A 22,500-nucleotide genomic window follows, 5' to 3' on the forward strand; every position below is an offset into this window, starting at 1 on the left:
AGCCACAACAGTTTTCTAACTCCCGTGTGCACCTATTCCCTGCTAGGTGAATAGATGCATGTGGGTGAAGGGAAACTAGCCGTCACTATCCTCCTCCCGGGATTGAACAATCCCTGACGAGTGTGGATACATGACGCAGACTACTGCGCCACAATAGAATGATGTTGGGTTGTGTAATGGCTCTCTGGCTAGGCTGCTTGCACACCCAATACGTGCTGTATCCTTGATGTATTATGTATTGTGTATCCATGATGTATTATGTATCGTTATGCAACGCCGAGGTTGCTGCGTGTATGGAATACTCGAATTGTTTTTAGCTGTGAATACAAAAATAATTTTAGTTGTTAGGCTGTCATTTTTATTTATTTATTCAATTTTCTCTTGATTTATCATGGCTATCTCTGCCCCCCACAAGTGGCTTTATGTGTTATTTATTTACGTAATTTTCTTGTTCAGCCATTTCTAGTGTCTTAAAATTGCATCTCAAGGCCGAAGCTGCGACCTGCAAGATGTACAGTACTGTTTGGCAACATGGCGCCTTCACCCGCCAAAACCTCGAGCGACATTCATTTGTTTTTGCGATTCATTCAAATCTTATGGAAAGCCTCGCCAGATGAATTTAATAGAAAGTAATATTGTAAAACTAAATATATTTTGACAAATTTGTATTGATTTGGTTGTATTTACAAAAGAACAATGACTAAGTGTCGTCTGTGTTTTACAGCATTTGGCGGGAAACCTTCAGACGACAGTCATTTGTTTTACCTCGACAATTTCGCAGCGTGAGAGGTTTCCTGCCATTATATTAATTTGAAAATTAGTGTCAAAGTTTACTTTCGAGGTCAGAAATTAAGGAAAGCTACACTTCATCATTGCCAGCAGAATTATACACGGACTTACGCAAAATATTGCAACGAATGAATCAAGCTAAAAGAATGGAGTAGAGAGTCCATTTTGGCGGCAAAATCAAAACAAAAAAGATTCCATCAACAGCCGATGTTGATAAAATGTATATTGAAATTGAAATTGAAATAAGTTTATTGAGGTAAAATACACACAAAGGGATGAGGTAGCTCAAGCTATTCTCACCCCGTTCAGTACAACGTGTTAATACATACATAGACACACATCACAAACAATAAACATATTACCAAACATTCTGAGAGATAAACATATACATTTCCTCCTAAAATGTATATTAAATCTGCCTAATATAAGTTTTGTTAAGTCGAATAGCTGTGAGAGTTAAAATGTCGACATTTGAGGGTCCGACTGATTAGCGAATGGTCCCAACTTCAATTCCCAGACTTAACAGGTCTTTCTCAACCAAATATTATTGTTTTAAACGACCTCATATCTCCATCATGGCGGCTTAGTCGGCATTCACTGTCCATTTTGCGAGCTCTTAAGTGTTACAAGGCCTTCCGTATCTCCTTGGAGCTCGTAAACTGTTTAGTACATACCGACTAAGCCGGCTTGACAGAAATAAGACGCGAAGGTATCGTAAGTGGACACATAAGTGCTCTGTGAATCCTATCGCAGGGACGGGATTCATCAGGTATTTACGAAAACGAAAACTCATACATCTTTCCTCCATCATGGCGGCTTTGTTTACATTTTGTAAACAGTCCACAAGCTCCGAAGCTCTACGACGTTCAAATTCAAATTCAAATTCAAAATTCAAATTCAAATTCAACGTTGTTTATAACGACAATAAACTCGGCTTGTGAAGTTTCCAATCTCGTAAACCGTTTAAAAAGTGTAAACACAGCCGCACTGAACGTCGAAAGATACAAAGGTTTCGTAAATGGTTGCATAACTCGTCAGTGACTCCCGTGTGTGGGCCGGAGTGAGCTGCTCCTGACCAGTATAGAGAGGTGGTTGTAAGTGAGGCATCAGTACGACCAGCACGTTATACGGAGGCCGCCGCTATTGTTAATGACGCTACGTGGTTGGTTGTATCGGGCGATTGTTAACACTTAACATTGTAGGTGCGTGTGTGTTTACATCTGTAATGACGTGAGTGGACTGAGAGAGAGAGAGAGAGAGAGAGAGAGAGAGAGAGAGAGAGAGAGAGAGAGAGAGAGAGAGGCAGAGGGAGAGAGAGAGGCAGAGGCAGAGGCAGAGAGAGAGAGAGAGAGAGAGAGAGAGAGAGAGAGAGAGAGAGAGAGAGAGAGAGAGAGAGAGAGAGAGAGAGAGAGAGAGAGAGAGGCAGAGGGAGAGAGAGAGAGAGAGGCAGAGGCAGAGAGAGAGAGAGAGAGAGAGAGAGAGAGAGAGAGAGAGAGAGAGAGAGAGAGAGAGAGACAGACAGACAGATAGACAGAGAGACAGACAGACCACCATTACCTCAGATCTTACAGCTCCTGGTGTGTGGGAAAGATCACTGTAACATCCTCATAGATTTATTATGTAAGTGGGCCACCCCCCCCCCACACACCCCCATATCCTTGTTCCCCCTACACACACACACCTCCCCCTCTCCCCCCCCATAACCCCCCCCCCTTCCAGTGACCACATGCCATAGGCGCTGTTTTAATATATTACTAAGTCATTATTTATTATTAACATCTTAATTGACAAAATTAATTACAATTTTGCCTAATCTGAGGATTTCAATTAAGTCTTATTAAAGTGAGGATAATGCTGGTATTCACTGTCACGCAGGACAGAGGGTCATACATAAGACAATAGGTCTAAACTGTAGGCTGAAGCACATATATATCATGGTTACAATCAATGTTTTAAGGTATGGATATGCGAAAACAACTTTCTACTGTGCACTGCCACACAAGTGCAGGGATGGGTTCATAAGTGATGCAGCTTAGAAGTAATATAAATAAAAATTGTTCTTCATTCTTTAAAATGGACAAGCAAATTTTGGGTAAATTGTTAGGATGTCGTCCAGATCACCTGAGTCAATAAAATAGTTACACAGTTGGTGGTACGAGAGGCCAGGAGGTCTAAAGTCCTTTACGGTTTCACACTCAACAATATAGTGTTCTAGTGAATGCATTAAAGGTTTATCACAGAGTTTACAATCTGAGTATTCTGGTAGTGGCTCAGCCTCACTAACCTGCCAGATGTGTCTATAGGCAAGGCGAATTACCACAATGACTATATCACATTGCCTGGTCCGGTTACTGTGCTGACCATACAAATACCTATTATTACAAAACTTGTCATAACTTTTAATACTGCAGCTTTCAGGTCTCTGGGCATTTCTTAGTTCTTCTAAATCTGAATTAATTTCTTTAATTTGTATGTTTCTAATAATTGCATTAGATAGTCCAAAGTCATAATCAATGTTTTCTTTCCTGCAAGCCTCATTGGCCAATTGATCTACAAAGTCATGTTTTCCAACTCCAACATGGGATGGGATCCACACAAATTTTATACAAGAGTTATTATCAATGGCAAAAATTCCATTCCATTTAATATTACAAGCTACTTCAGACATACATTGTGATGGGTTATTTAAGGACTGCAGAGCACTTTTAGAGTCACTGAATATCACTCCACCATCATTGAGTTTAAGGTATTCAGTGGCTAGATAAATACCCAATAGCTCGGTCTGTGTCGTGCTTGCCCAGTTGTTCAATCTCTGTGTACTAGACATGATCATTTCATTCCCTTTATACACTGCACATGCACAACCTGTTCTACCAGGGCCTAACTGCACAGAGCCATCAGTAAAGGCATAGGATTCAGTCGGTTTGAAATTTTGAAGATGACTGTCAATAGCTTCTAATGTTATACATCTCAAAATGTCAGTGTTATACATTTGTTTTACACTGATGGGGGTATAATGCAGAGAGACCTCCACATCTTTCCAAGGGGGAATATAGTGAACAGTTTTATCAGGGTTAAGAGACACATTCAGTTTCTGAAGATTATCTAATGATTGTTTCTGAAGATTAGGTAATAATTGTAATTACGAAGCAATAAGATGCTTATCTTAACATACTAAGTAGGTTAGGTAAGGTCGGTGTTTTCTATGAATCTTTTTAAGAGTATCTATTATGTTAAGTATGTCACCTATGCACATATTTAATAAGTCAATATTGACTTATTAAATTTGCGAGAACGGGTTGGAAGATTATAGGCACAACAACTGAGCCACACACTGTAGGGAGCTTTTTGCGGCGGATTGAGGGAACAGTCAGAATTGTTTTGAATGGATCTCAATTTAATTTGGATAGAGCTGAGGGGACCATTATTTTTCAAAGTTTTGGCGCAAAACATAGTACTAAGTAGAACTATTCTTTCGTAAATGGAAGGTAAGTTTAGTTCCTTTCTCATGTTAACAATTCTGACAGTTCTAGGACAACCCAGGATGATGCGCATGGCATCATTCTGTACTACATCTAGGCCTATCTTGAGGTTATCTTGATATGATTTCGGGGCTTTCAGTGTCCCCGCGGCCCGGTCCTCGACCAGGCCTGCACCCCCAGGAAGCAGCCCGTGACAGCTGACTAACACCCAGGTACCTATTTTACTGCTAGGTAACATTGGGTGAAAGAAACTCTGCCCATTGCTTCTCGCCGGCGCCCGGGATCGAACCCAGGACCACAGGATCACAAGTCCCGCGTGCTGCATGCTCGGCCGACCGGCTCCCGATCAAGCCAAAAATGTTTGTGCGGAACACTTGGGCAATAAGTTGTGGATCAGAAGAGAATGGAATAAACAGAGGAGTTAAGAAGCGTAGATATACAAGGAAGAAAACAAAGGAGAAGGACAAAGTTCACAGGGGAGAGGCAGACACGAACAAAGGTGTCAGAGCAAAGGTGGTGATGATGGTGGAGATAGCAAAGGGGGGATAAGAGGGGGGAGGAAGGTTAGATCGGGCGTGGTCTGGCGAACCTGCGTCCGACGTCCAGGAATTGGCCACTTGGACTGGTCGGTAAAGAGCGACGGTTTATAGCTGTTTGTCGGGTTGGGCGTTCGATGTTCTGGTGGTCCCAAGTGTTTTGTGGGGCACCTTTCCTTCCCTCTGTCCTCGTATCCCAGCTCCTTGTTCTCGTATCTTAGCTCCTTGTCCTCGTATCCCAGCTCCTTGTCCTCGTATCTTAGCTCCTTGTCCTCGTATCCCAGCTCCTTGTCCTCGTATCCCAGCTCCTTGTTCTCGTATCCCAGCTCCTTGTTCTCGTATCCCAGCTCCTTGTCCTCGTATCCCAGCTCCTTGTTCTCGTATCCCAGCTCCTTGTCCTCGTATCCCAGCTCCTTGTCCTCATATCCCAGCTCCTTGTCCTCATATCCCAGCTCCTTGTCCTCATATCCCAGCTCCTTGTCCTCATATCCCAGCTCCTTGTCCTCATATCCCAGCTCCTTGTCCTCATATCCCAGCTCCTTGTTCTCATATCCCAGCTCCTTGTCCTCATATCTCAGCTCCTTGTCCTCGTATCTCAGCTCCTTGTCCTCATATCCCAGCTCCTTGTCCTCATATCCCAGCTCCTTGTCCTCATATCCCAGCTTCCCTCTGCACTCACATCATGAGGGGAAATGATCTCGACCTACATGATACTTGGGACGTGGTTCGTCAGCTGTTGAGGGGGGGGGGAGGGGGGGGAGGGGGGGGAGGGGGTGGGAGTTGATCAATGGCATTAATTGCATGGAGAGTTGCAAGAGGAGAAAGTTATGAGGAGGTGTGAGTTGCTGGAGTCAGTAGGCGGACCACCTCAAGGTGGTGACACCTGAGGGAGAGAGAGAGAGAGAGAGAGAGAGAGAGAGAGAGAGAGAGAGAGAGAGAGAGAGAGAGAGAGAGAGAGAGAGAGTGAGAGAGAGATAGAGAGAGAGAGACAGAAAGAGAGAGAGAGAGAGACAGAAAGAGAGAGAGAGAGAGAGAGAGAGAGAGAGAGAGAGAGAGAGAGAGAGAGAGAGAGAGAGAGAGAGAGAGAGAGAGAGAGACAGAGTGAGAGAGAGATAGAGAGAGAGACAGAAAGAGAGAGAGAGAGAGACAGAAAGAGAGAGAGAGAGAGAGAGAGAGAGAGAGAGAGAGAGAGAGAGAGAGAGAGACAGAGACAGAGACAGAGACAGAGACAGAGACAGACAGAGAGAGAGACAGAGACAGAGACAGAGAGAGACAGAGAGACCTTGTTATACCAACCACTAACTAACCAGACCAAATCACCCTCACCAAGGCCACTAACAAGCTAACTAGGCCAGTAACAAACCTCTCATCCACCTGATCCTAACAACCCACTTCACCTCAGATAGTAACCAACTAAACCACACAGACACTATAAAAACAAGAGAGAGCGAGTAGTGGGGGGACATGTTAGAGACATATAAAATCCCCATTTATGAAAACCACATCGGAAATAGGCGAGTACAGAGTCACCAAACCTACCTACCTACCTACCTTACCCCTCCCTTCTCTCTCCCTCATTCCCTCCCTCATTCCCTCCCTCATTCCCTCCATGCCCCAATCAAGGGCAGCTGGTTCAGTCAGAGCCGGATATCCAATCATGATTAGCTAAAGGGCAACTGACAACGTTATTGGTCAGGAATGTTGCTTGTGAGCCAGACACAGAGCCAGATACAGAGCCAGATACAGAGCCTGACACAGAGCCAGACACAGAGCCAGACACAGAGCCAGACACAGAGCCAGATACACAGCCAGACACAGAGCCAGATACACAGCCAGACACAGAGCCTGACACACAGCCAGACACACAGCCAGACACACAGCCAGACACAGAGCCAGACACAGAGCCAGACACAGAGCCAGACACAGAGCCAGATACAGAGCCAGATACAGAGCCAGACACACAGCCAGACACACAGCCAGACACACAGCCAGACACACAGCCAGACACACAGCCAGACACACAGCCAGACACAGAGCCAGACACAGAGCCAGATACAGAGCCAGATACAGAGCCAGACACACAGCCAGACACAGAGCCAGATACAGAGCCAGACACACAGCCAGACACAGAGCCAGATACAGAGCCAGACACAGAGCCAGACACACAGCCAGACACACAGCCAGACACACAGCCAGACACACAGCCAGACACACAACCAGACACAGAGCCAGACACACAGCCAGACACACAGCCAGACACACAGCCAGACACACAGCCAGACACAGAGCCAGACACAGCCAGACACAGCCAGACACACAGCCAGACACACAGCCAGACACACAGCCAGACACAGCCAGACACACAGCCAGACACACAGCCAGACACACAGCCAGACACAGAGCCAGACACAGAGCCAGATACACAGCCAGACACAGAGCCAGATACACAGCCAGACACAGAGCCAGACACAGAGCCAGATACACAGCCAGACACAGAGCCAGACACAGAGCCAGACACAGAGCCAGACACACAGCCAGACACGCAGCCAGACACACAGCCAGACACACAGCCAGACACACAGCCAGACACACAGCCAGACACACAGCCAGACACACAGCCAGATACACAGCCAGACACAGAGCCAGACACAGAGCCAGACACACAGCCAGACACAGAGCCAGATACAGAGCCAGACACAGAGCCAGACACACAGCCAGACACACAGCCAGACACACAGCCAGACACACAGCCAGACACACATCCAGACACACAGCCAGACACACAGCCAGATACAGAGCCAGACACAGAGCCAGACACACAGCCAGACACACAGCCAGACACACAGCCAGACACAGAGCCAGACACAGAGCCAGACACAGAGCCAGACACACAGCCAGACACACAGCCAGACACACAGCCAGACACACAGCCAGATACAGAGCCAGATACAGAGCCAGACACAGAGCCAGACACAGAGCCAGACACAGAGCCAGACACACAGCCAGACACACAACCAGGTACAGAGCCAGACACACAGCCAGACACACAGCCAGACACACAGCCAGACACACAGCCAGACACACAGCCAGACACACAGCCAGACACACAGCCAGACACACAGCCAGACACACAGCCAGACACACAGCCAGACACAGAGCCAGACACACAGCCAGACACAGAGCCAGACACACAGCCAGATACACAGCCAGACACACAGCCAGACACAGAGCCAGTCACAGAGCCAGACACACAGCCAGACACAGAGCCAGACACAGAGCCAGACACAGAGCCAGACACAGAGCCAGACACACAGCCAGACACACAGCCAGACACACAGCCAGACACACAGCCAGACACAGAGCCAGACACACAGCCAGACACAGAGCCAGACACACAGCCAGACACAGAGCCAGACACACAGCCAGACACACAGCCAGACACACAGCCAGACACACAGCCAGATACACAGCCAGACACACAGCCAGACACACAGCCAGACACAGAGCCAGACACAGAGCCAGACACAGAGCCAGACACAGAGCCAGACACAGAGCCAGACACAGAGCCAGACACAGAGCCAGACACAGAGCCAGACACAGAGCCAGACACACAGCCAGATACAGAGCCAGACACAGAGCCAGACACAGAGCCAGACACAGAGCCAGACACAGAGCCAGACACAGAGCCAGACACAGAGCCAGACACAGAGCCAGACACACAGCCAGATACACAGCCAGACACACAGCCAGACACAGAGCCAGACACACAGCCAGACACACAGCCAGATACACAGCCAGACACAGAGCCAGACACAGAGCCAGACACACAGCCAGACACACAGCCAGACACACAGCCAGATACACAGCCAGACACACAGCCAGACACACAGCCAGATACACAGCCAGACACACAGCCAGACACACAGCCAGACACAGAGCCAGACACAGAGCCAGACACAGAGCCAGACACAGAGCCAGACACAGAGCCAGACACACAGCCAGATACACAGCCAGACACAGAGCCAGACACAGAGCCAGACACAGAGCCAGACACAGAGCCAGACACAGAGCCAGACACAGAGCCAGACACAGAGCCAGACACAGAGCCAGACACACAGCCAGACACACAGCCAGACACAGAGCCAGACACAGAGCCAGACACACAGCCAGACACACAGCCAGACACAGAGCCAGACACAGAGCCAGACACACAGCCAGACACAGAGCCAGACACAGAGCCAGACACAGAGCCAGACACACAGCCAGACACACAGCCAGACACACAGCCAGACACACAGCCAGACACAGAGCCAGACACACAGCCAGACACAGAGCCAGACACAGAGCCAGACACAGAGCCAGACACAGAGCCAGACACACAGCCAGACACAGAGCCAGACACAGAGCCAGACACAGAGCCAGACACAGAGCCAGACACAGAGCCAGACACAGAGCCAGACACAGAGCCAGACACACAGCCAGACACAGAGCCAGACACAGAGCCAGACACAGAGCCAGACACACAGCCAGACACACAGCCAGACACACAGCCAGACACAGAGCCAGACACAGAGCCAGACACACAGCCAGACACACAGCCAGACACACAGCCAGACACAGAGCCAGACACAGAGCCAGACACAGAGCCAGACACAGAGCCAGACACAGAGCCAGACACACAGCCAGACACAGAGCCAGACACAGAGCCAGACACACAGCCAGACACAGAGCCAGACACACAGCCAGACACAGAGCCAGACACAGAGCCAGACACAGAGCCAGACACAGAGCCAGACACAGCCAGACACAGAGCCAGACACAGAGCCAGACACAGAGCCAGACACACAGCCAGACACACAGCCAGACACACAGCCAGACACAGAGCCAGACACAGAGCCAGACACAGAGCCAGACACAGAGCCAGACACAGAGCCAGACACACAGCCAGACACACAGCCAGACACACAGCCAGACACAGAGCCAGACACAGAGCCAGACACAGAGCCAGATACAGAGCCAGACACACAGCCAGACACACAGCCAGACACACAGCCAGACACACAGCCAGACACAGAGCCAGACACAGAGCCAGATACAGAGCCAGACACAGAGCCAGACACACAGCCAGACACACAGCCAGACACAGAGCCAGACACAGAGCCAGACACAGAGCCAGACACAGAGCCAGACACAGAGCCAGACACACAGCCAGATACAGAGCCAGACACAGAGCCAGACACAGAGCCAGACACAGAGCCAGACACAGAGCCAGACACAGAGCCAGACACAGAGCCAGACACACAGCCAGATACACAGCCAGACACACAGCCAGACACAGTGCCAGACACACAGCCAGACACACAGCCAGACACACAGCCAGACACAGAGCCAGACACACAGCCAGACACAGAGCCAGACACAGAGCCAGACACAGAGCCAGACACAGAGCCAGACACAGAGCCAGACACAGAGCCAGACACAGAGCCAGACACACAGCCAGACACACAGCCAGACACACAGCCAGACACAGAGCCAGACACAGAGCCAGACACAGAGCCAGACACAGAGCCAGACACAGAGCCAGACACACAGCCAGATACACAGCCAGACACAGAGCCAGACACAGAGCCAGACACAGAGCCAGACACAGAGCCAGACACAGAGCCAGACACACAGCCAGACACAGAGCCAGACACAGAGCCAGACACAGAGCCAGACACAGAGCCAGACACACAGCCAGACACAGAGCCAGACACAGAGCCAGACACACAGCCAGACACAGAGCCAGACACAGAGCCAGACACAGAGCCAGACACACAGCCAGACACAGAGCCAGACACAGAGCCAGACACAGAGCCAGACACACAGCCAGACACACAGCCAGACACAGAGCCAGACACACAGCCAGACACAGAGCCAGACACAGAGCCAGACACAGAGCCAGACACACAGCCAGACACACAGCCAGACACACAGCCAGACACACAGCCAGACACAGAGCCAGACACAGAGCCAGACACACAGCCAGACACACAGCCAGACACACAGCCAGACACAGAGCCAAACACAGAGCCAGATACAGAGCCAGACACAGAGCCAGACACACAGCCAGACACAGAGCCAGACACAGAGCCAGACACACAGCCAGACACAGAGCCAGATACAGAGCCAGACACAGAGCCAGACACAGAGCCAGACACAGAGCCAGACACAGAGCCAGACACAGAGCCAGACACAGAGCCAGATACAGAGCCAGACACACAGCCAGACACACAGCCAGACACAGAGCCAGACACAGAGCCAGACACACAGCCAGACACAGAGCCAGACACAGAGCCAGACACAGAGCCAGACACAGAGCCAGACACAGAGCCAGACACAGAGCCAGATACAGAGCCAGACACAGAGCCAGATACACAGCCAGACACAGAGCCAGACACAGAGCCAGACACAGAGCCAGACACAGAGCCAGACACAGCCAGACACAGAGCCAGACACAGAGCCAGACACAGAGCCAGACACAGAGCCAGACACAGAGCCAGACACACAGCCAGACACAGAGCCAGACACACAGCCAGACACAGAGCCAGACACAGAGCCAGACACACAGCCAGACACACAGCCAGACACACAGCCAGACACACAGCCAGACACAGAGCCAGACACACAGCCAGACACACAGCCAGACACAGAGCCAGACACAGAGCCAGACACAGAGCCAGACACACAGCCAGACACACAGCCAGACACAGAGCCAGACACAGAGCCAGACACAGAGCCAGACACAGAGGAAGTCATATATATATTTATGTTACACTCATAAATTAATGACACAACCATACCATGCGTTGGTTTCGTGGATCAACATCCCCGCGGCCCGGTCTCTGACCAGGCGTCTCAATCGCGCAAGACCCCCCCCCCACAAGCAACCTCTACTCAGGAATAATATATATGGCATTTTATCGTCAAAATGACACAACGGACAAAATTCGATGTACTACAGAATATAAACGGCTCCCAAACATTCACGTTTTCTATGTGTGGTTAGGTTAGGTTAGGTAAGGTTAGGTTAGGTTAGGTTAGGTTAGGTTAGGTTGTGCTTGCGGGGGTTGAGCTTTGGCTCTTTGGCCTCGCCTCTCAACTGTCAATCAACAGGTGTACAGGTTCCTGAGCCTACTGGGCTCTATCATATCTACACTTGAAACTGTGTATGGAGTCAGCCTCCACCACATCACTTCCTAATGCATTCCACCTGTTAACTACTCTGACACTGAAAAAGTTCTTTCTAACGTCCCTGTGGCTCATGTAGATACTCAGTTTCCACCTTGTTGGAAACCCCTTGTTCGTGTACCACCCGTGTTAAATAGTTTATCTTTATCTATCCTGTTAATTCCTCTGAGAATTTTATAGGTAGTGATCATGTCTCCCCTTACTCTTCTGTCTTCCAGTGGCGTGAGGTGCATTTCCCGCAGCCTTTCCTCGTAACTCATGCCTCTTAGTTCTGGGACTAGTCTAGTGTCATACCTCTGAACTTTTTCCAGCTTCGTCTTGTGCTTGACAAGGTACGGGCTCCATGCTGGAGCCACATACTCCAGGATTGGTCTTACATATGTGGTATACAAGATTCTGAATGATTCCTGATGGCTGTTCTGATGTTAGCCAGCCTCGCATATGCCGCAGACGTAATTCTTTTTATGTGGGCTTCAGGAGACAGGTTTGGTGTGATATCAACTCCTAGATCTTTCTCTCTGTCCGTTTCATTAAGTACTTCATCTCCTATTCTGTATCCTGTGTCTGGCCTCCTGTTTCCACCGCCTAGTTTCATTACTTTGCATTTACTCGGGTTGAACTTCAACAGCCATTTGTTGGACCATTCACTCAGTCTGTCTAGGTCATCTTGTAGCCTCCTACTATCATCCTCTGTTTCAATCATCATAATTTTAGCATCATCAGCAAACATTGAGAGGAACGAATCTATACCCTCTGGGAGATCATTTACATATATCAGAAACAGTATAGGTCCAAGGACTGACCCCTGCGGGACTCCACTTGTGACGTCTCGCCAATCTGAGACCTCACCCCTCACACAGACTCGTTGTCTCCTGTTACTTAGGTACTCCTGTATCCAACGGAGTACCTTCCCTTTCACTCCAGCCTGCATCTCCAGCTTTTTCACTAGCCTCTTGTGTGGTACTGTATCAAAGGCTTTTTGACAATCCAAAAATATACAGTCTGCCCACCCTTCTCTTTCTTGCCTGATTTTTGTTGCCTGGTCGTAGAAATCAAGTAACCCTGTGAGGCAGGACCTGCCATCCCTAAACCCATGTTGATGCTGTGTTACAAAGTTTCTCCGCTCCAGATGTTCCACTAGCTTTCTTCGCACAATCTTCTCCGTCAGCTTGCATGGTATGCAGGCTAGGGACACTGGCCTGTAGTTCAGTGCCTCCTGTCTATTCCCTTTCTTGTATACCGGGACTACGTTAGCTGCTTTCCAAATTTCTGGCAGTTCCTCTGTTACGAGTGATTTGTTATATACTATGGAGAGTGGGAGGCACAGTTCTTCTGCTCCTTCCTTTAGTATCCAAGGGGAGATTCCATCTGGGCCTATAGCCTTTGTCACATCCAACTCTAGTAAACACTTCCTTACTTCCTCACTGGTAATCTCAAACTCTTCCAGTGGTTCCTGGTTAACTATTCCCTTTCTACTCAAACTTTCCTGGCTAACTATTCTACTTTCTACTCAGGTACTCAAACGCCAGTACACTGTGGTCGCTCATTCCTACTGGGGCCTCAAAACCGATTTCTCTTATATCGGAGTCGTTCAGAGTGAAGACCAGGTCGAGTCTCGCTGGTTCGTCATTGCGTCTCATCCTTGTGGGTTCTCTGACATGCTGGGTTAAAAAGTTTCTAGTCACCACCTCCAGTAGTTTGGCTCTCCACGTATCCTCGCCTCCATGCGGTTCCTTGTTCTCCCAGTCAATCCTGCCGTGATTGAATTCCTCCATGATGAGCAGGTGGGATCTATTTCTACAGGCAGCAGAGGCTGCCCTCTCAATTATAGTGTTAACTGCCATGTTGTTGTTTTCGTACTCTTGACTGGGTCTTCTGTCATTTGGTGGAGGATTATATATTACTGCTACTACTATCCTTGATCCTCCCATTGTCATGGTGCCTGCTATGTAGTCTCTGAAACCCTCACAGCCCGGGATATCCATCTCCTTAAAACTCCATTCCTTTCTCATGAGTAGGGCCACTCCTCCTCCTCCCCTACCTTCCCTCTCTTTCCTTATTATTGTGTACTCCTGGGGAAACACGGCATTCGTTATGATTCCAGAGAGTTTTGTTTCAGTGAGTCCGATTACATCTGGGTTCACTTCTTGTGCTCTTTCCCTTAGTTCACTTGCCTTGCTTGTGATCCCATCTATGATCGAGTACATCACCCTGAAACTGACTCTCTTCTGCTTCTTTTCTGGGGGGGACCTTTGGGATCTGGGGTGAGTGGGAGCTGGGAGGATCTGGTACGGGGAGCCTGGTGGAGGAGAAAGGACTTGGGGGGGTGGGGGGGGAGGGGGAGGGTAGTTGGAGCGGGTGAAGGGGGGGGGGGGAGGGGGAGGGTAGGGGGAGTGGGTGAGGGGGAGGGTTGGGGGGGTGGGTGAGAGGGGGAGGGTTGGGGGGTGAAAGGGGGAGGGTTGGGGGGGTGAGAGGGGGAGGTTTGGGGGGATGGGGGAGAAAGGGGGGTTTGGGGGGATGGGGGAGAAAGGGGGGTTTGGGGGGGGGGGGCAGTAAAGTGGGGAGGGCTTGGGGGGCGTGGGGGGAAAGGGAAGGCTGAGGTGGTTGAGGAAGAGGGGAGGGTTTTGGGGATTGGTGGGGAGGGGAAGGCTTAGGTGGGGTAGGGGAGAGTGGGGAGCTTAGGGGGACGGGGGAGAAGGGAGGTCCTGGGGGGAGGGGGGAGTGTGAGGAGGGGGGTGAGTGAGAGAGGGGTGGGTGGGGGGAGTTTTTAGTGGGGGGGCTGACAGGGGTTGGGGCAGGTAGGGTCTCTGTTGGGTAGAATGTGGGGGTGGTGCCGCACTCCCTGTGGCTAGTGCACTGTTTGAGGAGGGTTCCCCATTCCCCTCTCGGATTGTAGGGATCGGGTGTGTGTGTGTGTGTGTGTGTGTGTGTGTGTGTGTGTGTGTGTGTGTGTACTCACCTATATGTGCTTGCAGGATCGAGCATTGACTCTTGGATCCCGCCTTTCTAGCTATCGGTTGTTTACAGCAATGACTCCTGTCCCATTTCCCTATCATACCTAGTTTTAAAAGTATGAATAGTATTTGCTTCCACAACCTGTTCCCCAAGTGCATTCCATTTTTCTACTACTCTCACGCTAAAAGAAAACTTCCTAACATCTCTGTGACTCATCTGAGTTTCCAGTTTCCACCCATGTCCCCTCGTTCTGTTATTATTACGTGTGAACATTTCATCTATTTCCACTTTGTCAATTCCCCTGAGTATTTTATATGTCCCTATCATATCTCCTCTCTCCCTTCTTTTCTCTAGTGTCGTTAGGTTCAGTTCCATCAGCCGCTCTTCATATCCCATCCCTCGTAACTCTGGGACAAGCCTCGTCGCAAACTTCTGAACCTTCTCCAGTTTCTTTATGTGTTTCTTCAGGTGGGGGCTCCATGATGGCGCGGCATACTCTAAGACGGGTCTCACGTAGGCAGTGTAAAGTGCCCTAAAAGCTTCCTCATTTAGGTTTCTGAATGATGTTCTAATTTTCGCCAGTGTAGAGTACGCTGCTGTCGTTATCCTATTTATATGTGCCTCAGGAGTTAGATTAGGTGTCACATCCACTCCCAGGTCTCTTTCTCGAATCGTTACAGGTAGGCTGTTCCCCTTCATTGTGTACTGTCCCTTTGGTCTCCTGTCACCTGATCCCATTTCCATAACTTTACATTTACTGGTGTTAAACTCCAGTAGCCATTTCCCTGACCATCTCTGCAGCCTGTTTAAGTCCTCTTGGAGGATCCTACAATCCTCGTCTGTCACAACTCTTCTCATTAATTTTGCGTCATCTGCAAACATTGACATGTATGATTCCACTCCTGTAAACATATCATTTACGTAAATTAGAAAGAGGATTGGTCCCAGCACCGATCCTTGAGGTACTCCACTTGTTACTGTTCGCCAGTCCGACTTTTCGCCCCTTACCATTACCCTCTGGCTCCTTCCTGTTAGGTAGTTCTTCACCCATACTAGGGCCTTTCCGCTTACTCCTGCCTGCCTCTCAAGTTTGTATAGCAGTCTCATGTGCGGTACCGTATCAAAGGCCTTTTGGCAGTCAAGAAATATGCAGTCTGCCCAGCCTTCTCTGGCCTGCCTTATCCTTGTTACTTTATCATAGAATTCTAAAAGGTTTGTTAGGCATGATTTCCCTGTCCAGAACCCATGTTGGTGCTTGTTTACAAACCCAATGCTCTCCAGGTGTTCAACAAGTCTTAGCCTAATTATTCTTTCAAGTATTTTGCAGGGGATGCTTGTCAGTGATACGGGTCTGTAGTTAAGTGCCTCCTCCCTATCACCTTTTTTGAAAATCGGTACGACATTTGCCTCCTTCCAGCAACTGGGCAATTCTCCCGACATAAGTGACTCATTAAAGATCATTGCCAGAGGCACGCTGAGAGCCTGCGCTGCCTCTTTAAGTATCCACGGTGATACTTTGTCTGGTCCAACAGCTTTATTTGCATCCAGTGTTGTCAACTGTTTCATTACATCCTCTGCTGTCACCTCTATATCTGATAGTCTTTCATCTTGGGTAATCTCTTCTAACAAAGGGAGCTGCTCAGGCTCGGTTGTGAACACTCCATGGAATTTTGCATTCAGTACCTCGCAGATTTCCTTGTCGCTTTCTGTATATGCCCCTTCTGTTTTCCTCAGTCTTGTCACTTGGTCATTTACCGACATCTTCCTTCTTATATGGCTATGTAGTAATTTTGGTTGCTTTTTCGCTTTGACTGCAATATCATTCTCATAATTTCTTTCCGACACTCGTCTTATGTTAATGTAATCATTCCTAGCTCTGTTACATCTAATCCTGTTGTCCTCTGTCCTTTGTCTTCTGTACTTCCTCCACTCCCTCCTGCTTCTCACCTTTGCTTCCTGATACTGTCTATTAAACCATGGGTTATTATATTCCCTCCTGCTTTTTTCCTTTATTGTTGGAATAAATCTATCTTCAGCCTCCTTGCATTTCAATATGACTTGGTTCATCATACCTTGCACTGTTTTTCCTCTAAGTTCTTCCTCCCACTGCACTTCTCCCAGGTAGTCCCTTATCCTTCTGTAGTCCCCTTTTCTGTAATCAAGTCTCCTTTCCCGGACCTCTTGTCCTTTGGTCACAATTTTAAACTCCATCATGTAGTCAAAGACTAGGACACAATGGTCACTAGCTCCTAGTGGTATTTCATGTTCCAACTGCTCGATGTCTTCTACATTCTGAGTGATAATGAGATCTAATAGGCTGGGCGTATCCCCTCCTCTTTCCCTAGTATCTTCTTTCACATGCTGTGTTAGGAAATTCCTGTCAATAACGTCTACCAGCTTCGCTCCCCAGGTCTCTTCCCCGCCATGGGGATTCCTCGTTTCCCAATCTATCTCTCCGTGATTTAGGTCCCCCATGACCAGCAGCTTCGCTCTCATTCTATGCGCTAAAGTTGCTGCCCTCTGCAGTTCATCCATACATGTCTTGTTGCTGTCCTCGTACTCCTGCCTGGGCCTTCTACTGTTTGGTGGGGGATTGTAGAGTATCAAGATTACAATCTTCTTCCCATCCACTGTCAGAGTTCCATGTATGAAGCTTGTGCTTTCATTGGTACCCGGATTTTCCAGCTCATCAAACTTCCATTTCCGCTTTATTAGTAGTGCCACTCCTCCTCCCTGTCTCTGTGTCCTTTCTTTTCTTATCACCTGGTACCCCTCTGGAAAGATTGCATCCGAGATCATGCCATTTATTTTAGTTTCCACTATTGCCACTATGTCTGGGTCTGCCTCACTAACTCTTTCTTTTATCTCTTCTGCTTTATTGGCTACCCCATCAGCATTGGTGTACCAAACCTTGAGACTCTTCTTGGAAACTCGGGTGTCAGAGTTCCCCCTTTCACCAGGGGTCTGGGGGGAACTGGGGGGTGTCTGGGGGGCAAGTGGGGGCTGTGGGGGTGAGTGGGGGGGTGCTAGGGGGGTGCCTGGGAGTGCCTGGTAGGCGAATGGGGTCTGGGCATCTAGGGGGGTAGGAAGGGCATAATGGGTCTGAAAGTTAGGGGTCTGAATAGCATAGGGGGGTTGAGAAATAGAGTGAGACTGAGAGTCAGATAGAGGTTGAGAGGTTGGTTGTGTGTGTGTGTGTGTGTGTGTGTGTGTGTGTGTGTGTGTGTGTGTGTGTGTGTGTGTGCGTGCGTGCGTGCGTGCGTGCGTGCGTGCGTGTGTGTGGGGGGGGGCGCGTGCGTGCGTGCGTGTGTGTGGGGGGGGCGCGTGCGTGCGTGCGTGCATGCGTGCGTGTGTGTGTGAACATTGCTACACATATAGAGGACAGATGTACACAGCCAGGTGAGTACAGACAGGTGTGGGGGTGGGGGTGGAGGTCGAGGACGGGCGGAGAGAAACAGTTATAGGCAGATATACAGCGACAATGGTTGTATATCCTGTTGAGTATAGCTCAGGTCTTGTTTGTATAACCTGTTGTTGGAGAGGGAGAGAGAGAGAGAGAGAGAGAGAGAGAGAGTGAGAGTGAGAGTGAGTGAGTGAGTGAGTGAGTGAGTGAGTGAGTGAGTGAGTGAGTGAGTGAGTGAGTGAGTGAGAGAGAGAGAGAGAGAGAGAGAGAGAGAGAGAGAGAGAGAGAGAGAGAGAGAGAGAGAGAGAGAGAGAGAGAGAGAGAGAGAGAGAGAGAGAGAGAGAGAGAGAGGAGGAGGAGGAGGGAAGGGGAACTATCAGGGGAAAGCACCAAGCCATTATGACTTCATTGTCTCCGTGGTGTAGTGGTAAGACACTCGCCTGGCGTTCCGCGAGCACTTTGTCATGGGTTCGTATCCTGGCCGGGGAGGATTTACTGGGCGCAATTCCTTAACTGTAGCCTCTGTTTAACGCAACAGTAAAATGTGTACTTGGTTGTAACAACGATTCTTCGCGGCGGGGATCGTATTCCAGGGACCTGCCCGAAACGCTACGCGTACTAGTGGCTCTACAAGAATGTAACAACTCTTGTATATATCTAAATATATATATATATATATATATATATATATATATATATATATATATATATATATATATATATATATATATAGCACTGGGAAGGGACCAGCCTATTCCCCCTTCTACAGGACCCTTAAACCCCCCATTTCCCTCCTTCAAAACGTTAAAATTTTATTTACAAAACGCACATTTCCCTCCAAAGTTGTTCTACACTAACGGCTTGTTGTCCTTGGTCGGCAGGTCACCAGTGTGGGCGTCCCGGGCGGCCCGTCAACGGCACGGTGTCCACCTCCGGCAGGTTCTACTTCCCCGGGGAGCGTGTGGTGTACAAGTGCCTGGAGGGCTTCATCCTCTTCGGCGACGAGGAGAGGACCTGTCAGAAGAACGGCTCTTGGGGCGGCGAAGTGCCCCTTTGCGGTGAGTAGTCTTGGGTTTCAGCGCTTCGCTGTGGCGATCCAGAGAGGGAACGCATGGTTCGTGTGTGTGTGTGTGTGTGTGTGTGTGTGTGTGTGTGTGTGTGTGTGTGTGTGTGTGTGTGTGTGTGTGTGTGTGTGTGTGTGTGTGTGTGTGGAGGCGGGAGTTTTGTGAAAACTTTCAAAAGTGGTTACCCCGCGGTAGGGTTTTGGCGGGAGATTTACACGAACGCCATCTGGGGGGAGGAAAAGTTGCCATCTCGGTCAATTACCTCTCGACTTGAAAGTGTTCAACCACCCTTTCTCCATCGTTTTCTGTCTGTCTGTCTCTCTGTCTTAATTACTCTTGACTTCTGCCAGCATGTATATATGCGTTCCGGCTATTTTTGCTTGTAATACATATATATATATATATATATATATATATATATATATATATATATATATATATATATATATATATATATATATATATATATATATATATATATATTGTTGAATATGACCGAAAAGGTAAGATTAATAATTCTAACGAATTTTCTCAATATTTCTTATATTTTTCTTCACTGTCGGTGGTAATAAAAATAACAATTCTCCAAAATTCATATTTTAATTGTCTGACGCCTGAACACGTTTCGTAATTCGTATTACATTTTCAAAACAAAAAAATAAGAAAAACATAAGAAATATTGAGAAAATTCGGGTTAGAATTATTAATCTTACCTTTTCGGTCATATTCAACAATATATATATATATATATATATATATATATATATATATATATATATATATATATATATATATCGGAATGCATGACTATTTTCACTCTCAGTCATGCATGGTATGCATGACTGAGTCACACACACGCAAGCTGACACATAAACAGTTGGACAATTTCTTTCAATTCATGCTTCTGTCCACCTAATAGTGTATAGGTACCTGGCAGGGAGCCACTGCATCCTTATAGTTTATGTTTGTGTGTTCTCACCTAGTTGTGCTTGCGGGGGTTGAGCTCTGGCTCTTTGGTCCCGCCTCTCAACCGTCAATCAACTGGTGTACAGGTTCCTGAGCCTTTTGGGCTCTATCATATCTACACTTGAAACTGTGTATGGAGTCAGCCTCCACCACATCACTTCCTATAAATCTATCATATATATATATATATATATATATATATATATATATATATATATATATATATATATATATATATATATATATATATATATATATATGTGTGTGTGTGTGTGTGTGTATCAGATATATATGAATCAGATATAGCTCCTCTGCACCAGGGAGGTATTAAAGCTTTGGGAAAATATTATAGACCAGTTGCACTAACATGAATCATAATAAAAGTTTTTGAAAGAGTGATTAGGAATCAAATTTCTAATTTTATGGAAAACAATGAACTACTCAACCCAGGACAACTGGGATTTAGAGCGGGAAGATCCTGTCTGTCACGGTTACTCATCCACTATGGCAGAATCACAGAAGCTTTAGAAGAAAAGGAAAATGCAGATGTTGTGTACACAGACTTTGTGAAGGTATTCGACACGTGTGACCAAGGAGTGATAGCACATAAAATGAGATCAGTGGGAATAGCGGGTAAAGTGGGGCGTTGGATTTACAACTTTCTGTCAAACAGAATGCAGAGAGTGACAGTCAATCAAGTAAGATTAAGCCCAAATGCAATGAAAAGCTCTGTACCCCAGGGCACAGTCCTTGCACCACTGCTCTGTACCCCAGGGCACAGTCCTTGTACCGCTGCTCTGTACCCCAGGGCACAGTCCTTGCAGCACTGCTCTGTACCCCAGGGCACAGTCCTGGCAGCACTGCTCTGTACCCCAGGGCACAGTCCTTGCACCGCTGCTCTGTACCCCAGGGCACAGTCCTGGCACCACTGCTCTGTACCCCAGGACATAGTTCTTGCACCACTGCTCTGTACCCCAGGGCACAGTCCTTGCACCACTGCTCTGTACCCCCAGGGCACAGTCCTTGCACCACTGCTCGTTAATTTGCTAGTTAGAAGTTAGTAACAGTTGATTAATTGACAGTTGAGAGGCGGGCCGAAAGAGCAGAGCTCAACTTCCGCAAGCACAACTAGGTGAATACACAGAGCCCAATAGGCTCAGTAACCTGCGCACCAGCAAAGTGACGGTTGAGAGGCGGGACCAAAGAGCCGAAGCTCAACCCCCGCAAGCACAATTAGGTGGATACACATCGAATGGATCCAGTAGACATATCCAGGAATGATGGATATACCGTCAATCCTTTGGATAATTCTGGATAATTTCCTATAATATTCTTTTGAAAACTGATATTAAATTTTAATTCTTTAGGCTATTCTTTAAGAATCTCCCGGTTATTATAGCAGAGTAGTTGATTCTTTAGGCTATTTAAGAATCTCCCGGTTATTATAGCAGAGTAGTTGATTCTTTAGGCTATTCTTAGAGAATCTCCCGGTTATTATAGCACAGTTCTTGATTCTTTAGGCTATTCTTTAAGAATCTCCCGGTTATTATAGCACAGTTCTTGATTCTTTAGGCTATTCTTTAAGAATCTCCCGGTTATTATAGCACAGTTCTTGATTCTTTAGGCTATTCTTTAAGAATCTCCCGGTTATTATAGCACAGTTCTTGATTCTTTAGGCTATTCTTATAGAATATACCGAGTCTTTAAGGTTTGGCTTGGGAGGTTTTTTCTGTCTCATATTTCACATATGGAAAGTTTCCATGGTGACAAGGACGTATTTAATAGGGATAATGACACAGGTTTGGGAGAAAGATACATAGGATACGGCGAAAGTGAGAACTGTTACGACGCAGGTGACACATACGACGGTGAAAGTGACATAGAGGATGGTGAGAGTGGCAAAGATGGGGGGAGAAGGTGACGGAGGAGTGACTGGTCATTTTCCTCACTTGGAGAAGGTGTTCATTGTCGTGGCGTTGTCAGATAAGTTAATTGTTATTTTGTAATTTGTTTTTTTTTTACCTTTTTTCTTGTATATTATCTTGTTTTAATTTGTTTTAGATGTTCAACTAGAT

General features: G+C 47.8%; 1 protein-coding gene across 3 annotated transcripts in view; it reads left to right on the forward strand.

The window, feature by feature from the left end:
* LOC123754497 (uncharacterized) overlaps positions 1-22,500 on the forward strand; it is a 126,582-nt gene that overhangs the window by 64,238 nt on the left and 39,844 nt on the right. For all 3 annotated transcript variants that reach the window (XR_011229030.1, XM_069326323.1, XM_069326322.1), the window contains exon 3: positions 19,277-19,453. Coding sequence is in view for 2 of the 3 variants with exons in the window: in XM_069326323.1 (XP_069182424.1) it covers positions 19,277-19,453 (177 nt within the window). In the remaining variant the exon portion in view is untranslated. The remainder of the gene's footprint in view (positions 1-19,276; positions 19,454-22,500) is intronic.

The sequence above is a fragment of the Procambarus clarkii genome, chromosome 18 (genome assembly GCF_040958095.1).
Source record: "Procambarus clarkii isolate CNS0578487 chromosome 18, FALCON_Pclarkii_2.0, whole genome shotgun sequence".
NCBI lineage: Eukaryota > Metazoa > Arthropoda > Malacostraca > Decapoda > Cambaridae > Procambarus > Procambarus clarkii.